This window comes from Grus americana, chromosome 1 (assembly GCF_028858705.1).
Source record: "Grus americana isolate bGruAme1 chromosome 1, bGruAme1.mat, whole genome shotgun sequence".
NCBI classification, from domain to species: Eukaryota; Metazoa; Chordata; class Aves; order Gruiformes; family Gruidae; genus Grus; species Grus americana.
In genome coordinates, this window is record NC_072852.1 from 84,369,114 (window position 1) to 84,377,328 (window position 8,215).

The window sequence follows — 8,215 nt, forward strand, 5'->3', positions numbered from 1 at the left end:
CAATGTGGGTTTGGGTGGGAGGGCAGAGGCAAGGGCTGAAGGGAGAGATGTTGCAGGGCAGGGCCAGGGAGGAGAAGGCAGAGGAGAGCGCTTGGCCCTGTAGCAGCTCCCCGCCGTGCCAAGCGCTGGGAAAGCTTCTGCCATAGAAAACAGGAGCGGAGGTGGGGAGCAGAGCTGCTCCCTGAGCTCACCCGCAAAGGGTGGAGCCAGCTGGGATGATGTCACAAGCGGGGAGGTGAGGTCGCAGAGGAAGTCCTTTCCTATTGGTCCCCGCCACCCTAGGAGAGCCCTCACCGCCCGCTGCCCAGGTGAGCGAAGGGCCAGAGCCTGCGCAGGAGAGGCCCTGAGCTGAGCCCTTCCACCGAGGGGTCGATCCTGGGAGAGCACGTGGGGACGCCCTGCCCAGGCAAGGCTTGGCCAGGCCCTGGCAAGCCGAGCCTGGAGACAGGAGCCACTAGCGAGGGCCAGCAAGGAACGCAAGGACAGGCGGGCAAGGCAGGCAGGGCAGGGGAAAGGCGCAGCGTGGAGATTCCTGCGTGAGCAAGCTGCGAGCAGCATGTCTGGAGCAGAGGAGGTCTGCACGGTGCCCGAGCAGGAGAGGGAGCCGGAAGCGACAGGTTCTGGGGACCCCTCCGAAGGCAGCGAAGCAAAGGCCAAAAAGAGCCGCTCCTCCCGGGCCTCCCGGGCCGGGCTGCTCTTCTCTGTGAGCCGCGTAGACAGGCAGCTGCGCAGAGGCCGCTTTGCTGAGCGCTTTGGAGCCAGGGCCCCCGTCTATCTGGCTGCGGTGCTGCAGTGGGTGACGCACAAGACCATGGATGTGGCTGGCAAGATTTCCAAGAAGAGCAAGCAGCGGCGCATTTCTCCATCGCACTTGCAGACGGCGGTGCAAAAGAACTCCGTGCTCAAGCAGCTCCTGCGAGTCGGTGTGCCCAGGGGCGGCGGCAGGGCTGTCCCCCAAAGCCAGCGCGTGGCCTCACCCTCCAAAAAGAAGACGACCAAGGGCAAGAAGAGGTGCCCCAGACAAAGGGGTGCACCTGCCCGCGCCACCACTGCTGTCAAGTGAGCAAAAAGCAGAAGCTCTTGCCCCACGCCAGCAAGGCAAGGCAAGGGTTTTCACGTTTGCAGGGCTCTTGCCAGTTCCATATCTATGATGTAAGGGTACAATAAACGTTTTTGCCATGCCATGCGGGACATGGGGCCTTTTGTGCTGTGTGTTGGACTAGCATCTCCTGTCTGGACAAGGGCATGCAGCTGGGCATGGGGACACAGCTCTGCAAAGGGAGGCTGTAGGGCTGCCCCTGCAGGCATGGGTTGTGAGGGATGGTAAGAGTGAAGGCGTCTGGAAGAGCAAAGGGTCCTGGAGGTTCCTCTTGCGCTGTCCCGAGGGGGAATATGGGAGAGACAGCAAGTGCCCCGCAGTCCAGCTGGGTTTGCCCTTCCTGGGTGGGGAGGGCAGGAAAGCCCTTGGGCTCATCACAGCCAGCACCCCAAGTCCCACAGCTGCCTGCCCATGCAGAGCCCGGCAGCCGGTCTATTCCACACCTTTCTTCCCATGGCTCCTGGAGAGCCCTCAGGTTCTGGATCCAGGCTGAGCACACTCCCCGCCTTTCTTCCAGGTGAAGCACACAAGGACTCTCCTGTGGGAACTTCCCATCGGGCGTATCCCCCACTCGGGACCCGGGGAAGGCAGGAAAAGCCACTTTCTGACAGTGACTGTTACTCATTTTTCCCCACTTTTCCTATCTATTTCCACACTGCAAGAGGTGTTAAGTGTGTATCCTGTATGTCTAGGCTGACGTTAGTTTTCCCTGGAACTCCACGAGAGGAGAGGAAGAGAAAGGAAGGGTGTACGTGCCATAGGGACGTGTGTTGTCTGGTTTCCATTTGGTAAATGCATCCCATTTAAAACTGCTACAAACAGGTGACCCAGCTCATTGCAGGACTTTATAGAAATTCAATGCATGAAGTGCTTTGGCTCAAGGACAATTAGGAACACACTTTTCTTTCACTCTTGTTTATCAACACGTGCCAAAAGTGGTTTCCACCAGAGACAAGGGGAGAGATACATCCATCTCCCGTCGCCTTTAAACCTCAGAGACAATAGGTAGCACGTAAACACATCTCTAAGACACCTGGGAAACTATCTCCGTGGCACCACAAACCTCTTGTTACTCATGTAAATGATATAAATACTGATGCTATGGGGAATTGATAAAACAAACAGGTATTGCCGACTAATAATCAGAGCTCCAAAGGCAACAGTCGCCTGCGGCAGTAGTAAGAGCTTTAAAACATTTCCAGTGTGTTAGGGCAATCAAAGGTTACAAAACCCACCCCAACACCTGACATGTGAAAATAAGCCAAGGGTAACCAGAGTTTTGGGTCTCTCCTTTCCTGGTGTTGAGGGGTGTGGCACAGGATAGCCTGCCATGAGAAAGAGATGCAGGAGAGCATGTCCCTAAGTGTGACCCATCCTGAGGTGTGTTAAACATCTGCGCTAGAATTTCTGTCTGTGAAAGAAGCCATATTCCACGTTTGTTTGTTCAATCGCAAGGTATTTTTTCCAGCTATGGGGCAAGACTGGAGTGGAGAAGGGGTGAACGGATGCCGCCTCTGAAGTTTTCAAAGTCCCGGCCTTGTCACTGCTTGCAAGGTCTCTGCTACTGGCCCTGCTGGCTCAGCAGCTTCCAGTCCCCTCCGCCAGGTTGTCCCCGTTGGACGTGACATGAGAAGAACAGCGCTCTTCCTCAGTCACGGGGGTGACAGGAGGAAGCAGGCATCTCCAAGGGAGTGGGGTTGTTTCCACTGCACGGGGCGCTGCGGGAGAACCCTGATCAGTGGGACCGAGCCCTGAACGGGGGACGTGGGCATGGGCAGAGCCGAGGGACTCGGAGGGGGCACATGCACACCTGCTGTCAATGGCAGCGGGGATTTTTCAGAGCCTTCAAGGCACGTGACGGGAGAGAAAATGGATGCAAAAAGAAGAAAGGAAATGCGTGCAGAGAGGGAAAGGGGTCAGCAATGGCAGACGGCTGCAGATGCAATGTTTTGGATGAAAGGGGATCCTGGAGCTGTAGAGAGAATTATCACGGCCAACGCGGGAAGGCGGGAGAGGACAAAAAGTCAGACGGAGGAAGAGCTAGAGGTGGTGACCGGGAAGAGGCCTCTGTGTTACACCAATCGTGCATAAAGAAATGAAATGGGGCGCTTCTGGTGTTTCCAAAGGGGTGACCCTTGTTTCTGTATCCTGATCACAGTCTAGCCATCCCAACCGCAGTAACAAATTTTCAGATTCAGTGTAACACCAGCACGAGCTGAGCTTTTATTCCTGACAAGCTGCCACTAAAAGAAACGTGTAGATATATTTGTGCGTGTGCCTGCAAGCAGAAGAAGGGTTGTATTTATTATGGACGTGAGAGTGGACAAGGCAAGTGACGAGGAGCATTCCCCTGTGCACGGGTGGTACGAGACTGATGAGGATCGCTGGGTACCTGGGCAAGCGGGAGTCACAGCAAAAGCTGGCAGCCGTCTTCCCCCGCTACGCCTGCCGCGCCTGCGTTCCCTGCACCGACAGCGGCAGCGGCTGTGCCGAGAGACCCTCGGGCTGTGGCAGAAGGGGAGAGCTGCAGACCGGGTGGTGCTGGCTGCTGCGGCCAAGGCAGGCGGAGAAGCCGAGGTCATCGTCTGTCCTTGTCTTGGGGGAGGAACTGTCTGTTGTTGCAGTTGCCTTTGCTCGCAGCCCCGGGGGCTTCACCAAGTATTTGCTGGCGGCCCTGTGCAGCCAGCCCCTAGCATCGTCACCAGCAGACGTGTAAATGCTTTGCAGAACAAGAAGTCTTAACTTCTAACAGCCCTCACTGTGGCCTCAGTCGCAGCACAACAAGGGCACTGGGAATCACCCGTGCCACTTGCAGAAGCTCCCTCAGACTTGCTATCATTGAAACGCTGACTCCTTAATGAAGCCTCGTGCGGCTCCTCTCCGGGTACCACGGGACCCTCCCCTGTGCCGTTTGGGCCAGAGGCGCTACCACCGTGGCTGATGGGCTCGGCCTTGGCCAGCGGCGGATCCATCTTGGATTCAATTGGCATTGGCTCCATCAGACACGGGGGAAGCTTCCAGCAGCTTCTCACAGAAGCCACCCCTGTCCCGCTACCAAAGCCTTGCCACGCAAACCCAATACACACCCACATGCTCGGCTCAGGCTCTGGCAGCGCATTCCCTGTATGGCAGGTCAGGCACAGCCACCGCTGCTGCTGAAGCACTTGTTGCCCGATCGCTGTCAGATGAAAGTTGGGATTTCACCCTTTACTTAGCTCAGGCTCAGTTCCCTTCTCAACCTTTTCCTTCTGTGTTCTTCCACCCACTTCTCCAGCTACAGCTGCTCCCTGGAAGAGCCATTGTCACCTGCATCTCCCTTCCCTGGGGTGCTCTTCAGCTGTGCTTCCCTTGCCATCTTAGGGAGGAAGTGACCGTTGTCTGCTACCGTGAAATCCCTCCCCAAACCCCAGACCCCTGAGGCTGCCCCTCAAGATCCAAAACAAACAGAGATTGCTGCTGAGAAAACCGCAATCAGCTATGGGGAGGTGGAGATGGGAAAAAGCACCCGATATTGCACAGCATACCAAAAATTAGATGCAATATAGATGCTGAGATGCCCTTGTGGGCATGGACTTTACTGACCGCTGAAAGCTGAGGCTCCTGCAGTCCAGGCCTGTGACGGCCATCATGCCCCGTGATTTGAAGGAAGGTCTGGAAAGAGATGCACCCGCATCTTGTGGCCTTGGCTCGAGTCAGCCACGGGGAGTCCAGGGGAGCATAACAGTGGGGTGAAGCACAGGCTCACATATTGTGGCCAAAGGGAGACAGATTGTCAAGGACTTCAGCTCAGGGGGGGCTTAAGCTGACAGATAATTTCAAAAGCAAAATGTGGTTGAAAAGAAATAGGCAAAACCTTGAGGGATGCTTGGAGTTAGCAAGATTGTGTGCTCTGAGAGAGTTACTCTAATGCGTTTTGCGGTGTGTTTGGGAAGAAGGTGATTTTAGCGGGGCGTAGATTGCGTGTGTGCAGGAAGGGAGAACATGAGATGCAAACAGCACCGTTCTCAGGCGGGAAAGAGGTACTCACGTGGGCGCCGAGCAACTTGGTGTTTCCCTTTAACCTTTCTGAATCTGACCAGGGAGGAAGGACTTGAGGGAGAGAAGTGGAAATAGGCCTGGGGCACGAGCAGAAAAAGCCCCAGCCCCTGAGCAAGATGTCATTGAGACATATACTGCTCCCTCACACTCTAATAGGCGTGTGCGCAGGCAGCCCAGCCATGAGGTAGGGCCATGTTTTGCTGTGTGGCATAACTAGGGCAGATGCTTTCTGATAGAGGAGACTCAGAGACAGATCAGCTCCCTGGCCGGACCTTCTCCTCTTACGGATTATCACAGGATTATCCAGGTTGACATCCAGCATTATTCCAAATTGAAGTGTACCCCACTTTTTCAGTGCCAAAGTACAAAAAAAAGGCCTAAGGGGAGAGCCCATTCACACCAGAAATTCAGGGAGCTCCCTTCACCTCATCCAGTGCACAACTTTCTTCCCAGGCCTTTCCGCAGGGCCAAGCGCACATCCTTGTTCCTCAGGCTGTAAACCACAGGGTTCAGCAAGGGAGTCACCACAGTGTAAGTGACAGAAATCAGAGTGTCCTCCTCGAGGGAATAGGTGGATTTGGGCCTTAAATAGATGATGGAGGCGCACCCAAAGTGCACCACAACCACAGTGAGATGGGAGGCACAAGTGGAAAAGGCTTTACGTTTCCCCTCAGTAGAGGGGATCTTGAGGATGGTGTTGAAGATCAAGACGTACGAGAGAAGAATCAACAGGAAGGAGCCAAACACAACCACAATACAAAAAATAAAAATGACTATCTCAATGCCATTATTTTCTGTGCAAGCTGCCTGAATGACGGGACCCATGTCACAGAAGAAGTGATTAATTTCCTTCTCTCCACAGAAAGGCAATGTGAATATAAAGTAAGTATCTATCAGGGACAAGGTAAAGCCAGTCACCGTTGCAAAGGCCACTAGCTGACTGCAGACCCTGCCGTTCATGAGGACTCTGTAATGTAAAGGTTTACATATAGCCACACATCGGTCATACCCCATTGCTGTTAGAAGCAGACAGTTAGTGCCTCCAAAGCCAATGAAGAAACACATCTGAACAGCACACCCAGTGAAGGAAATGGACTTTTCTTCCGTTATTAGATTTACCAGCATCTTGGGAATGATAGCAAATGTATAGCAGGTTTCTGAAAAAGAGAGAATGGAAAGGAAGAAATACATGGGGATGTGAAGATGACAATGAAGCCTGATGAGTGTCATTAGCAGGACATTCCCAGTGAGGGTGACCAGGTAAATCAGGAAAAAAAAGACAAATAACGGAATCCGCAGTTCTGGAAAGTCTGAAAATCCAATCAAGACGAACCCCATCACTTTGGTTTGATTCATCATGAAGTTTCTGATCTAGAAAGAGGTGATTGACAAAAAGAAATGTGGCATGAATGGTGAGAAAAGTATCAAAACCATTTCCCCTTCCTAATCCCCCAAGGACAGTATAACAGCAGGGAGTAGTCCTCCGACACAGATGGGCAGTATTTCTACAGTGAAGCCATAATAACAGTGAGGAAGAGAACTTTGTTTCCTTCTGAGTTCCCTGCTTCTTTGCAAACTCTCCTTTCATTTTAGGATTATTATTAAATGTAGTATTATAAAACATTTCTTTGCTGTTCCTTCAGCAGGAAGTAAAATGGTCAGAAAACCAAGTTTGATATCTTACTCCAAAGTCAGAGCAGCAGCTCAGTCTAACAGCACTGAACGTGCAGGGTAAAAATCACTTGAGGCTTTTTTCAGGCTGAAACCCCGGTGGTTTTTATCTCACTGCATAATAAAATTTGGTATTCTGGGACTAGCCTGTGTAGAAATGCAACAGTCTTCAAAACCAGACATTTTAAATACAGGGGAAGGAAAAGATGGTTTTAGGCTTGGACAAGATCTTCACTGTTCATCTAGCATTGCAAATACAGTCCAACAAACCATTTCTTTCCGTGGTTCAGTATTTAAAAGCTAGTGATGTCAGATAAAACAAACTGCTGGTTCATTCAGTTTCAGCGTCAGTGCTATTTAAATACATGTTAATTTTTGGAGTAAAACATAGCTGTAATTAACTGCTTCATCGCAATGCAGAGTGACATACGAGGAAAGGCAAAACAGGGAACTGTTTCTTTCATGCCCACAGTGCCATAAAAGAGAGAAACAGGGCCAAATCCTTCAGCCCTGACACTCGTCGCACTGCTCTAGAGATCACTCTTAACTTTGTAGTTCTCAGGACCCTACGGTTCCCCTTACCTGCATGTGCAACACCAGAAACCCAATGCTGACCTGCAGAAGCTGCTGGAATTTCTTACCTAAAGAAACATACCTTTGATGACTGCTCTAAAATCACGGCTTGATGCCAACTTTGCTCAGTCTTGCCATTAATTTCATTCCTGAGATGTCAGTAGCAGTCTTCCCTATCTCCTCGACAAGGACTGGGAAGAAAAGGGGATAGACATCGTAACCACATTCCTGTCAGGAGAAAAACTAGCTTTTAGAAATGCAGGGCATAGAACAAGTCTTCTGAATACCTGCAATTCAAACAAGTCACACCTTTATATATCCTGTGAGACCTCTGGGGCACAGTCTTTGTGGTAAATCAAAACCCAGGACTAATTGGTAACAGTGTCATCAATGGGACATAATGAAATACTACGAACTTCACGGTTTTAATTCATAAAAGAAAACCAATGAAGCAAGGCTTCAATGCAATTAGAATTAAAAGCTCTTCTCACTAAAAAAGGAGAAATTTTTTTCCAAATTATCAGAAGTGTCTTTTTTAATATTATGACTGGAAAACAGTTTCACTTTCAAGTGGGGGCTGGGGAAGACTCCTTCCAGGCAGTCTAATTCTTTGAAATTACTTGTAAATAGCAAAGTACATTCACATGGGAAATTCTTGTCAGCGCAATTGGAGTTGTGAGTCACAAGGCAAACTTCTGGGCCAGGAAATCAATGAGCCGACCAAAGGCAATACGTCATTATGACATAAAATGGAAACCTGGGAGTTACCTCTGTCGGAATCGTCATTGAAGGGTTCAGAATATGACGAAATGCCATCTCTCAGACCTTGTTCTT

At 51.2% G+C, this 8,215-nt stretch overlaps 2 protein-coding genes across 2 annotated transcripts; one reads left to right on the plus strand and one right to left on the minus strand.

Moving 5' to 3' along the window:
- The first annotated feature begins 553 nt into the window (after positions 1-553).
- On the plus strand, positions 554-1,063 carry LOC129211412 (histone H2A-beta, sperm-like). Its single transcript, XM_054838477.1, has one exon. It carries the CDS (start codon positions 557-559, stop codon positions 1,061-1,063), a length of 507 nt encoding a protein of 168 aa, XP_054694452.1. The 5' UTR covers positions 554-556.
- Positions 1,064-5,563: 4,500 nt separating this feature from the next.
- LOC129203296 (olfactory receptor 10R2-like) lies at positions 5,564-6,502 on the minus strand. The gene has a single exon (XM_054817621.1). The coding sequence runs from the start codon at positions 6,494-6,496 to the stop codon at positions 5,564-5,566; it is 933 nt and encodes a 310-aa protein (XP_054673596.1). The 5' UTR covers positions 6,497-6,502.
- Between the last annotated feature and the right edge of the window lie 1,713 nt (positions 6,503-8,215).

Excerpts from the sequence above, each read along its gene's own strand:
- LOC129211412 (XM_054838477.1), top strand. The coding sequence starts at position 557 with ATGTCTGGAGCAGAGGAGGTCTGCACGGTGCCCGAGCAGGAGAGGGAG.
- LOC129203296 (XM_054817621.1), bottom strand. The coding sequence starts at position 6,496 with ATGATGAATCAAACCAAAGTGATGGGGTTCGTCTTGATTGGATTTTCA.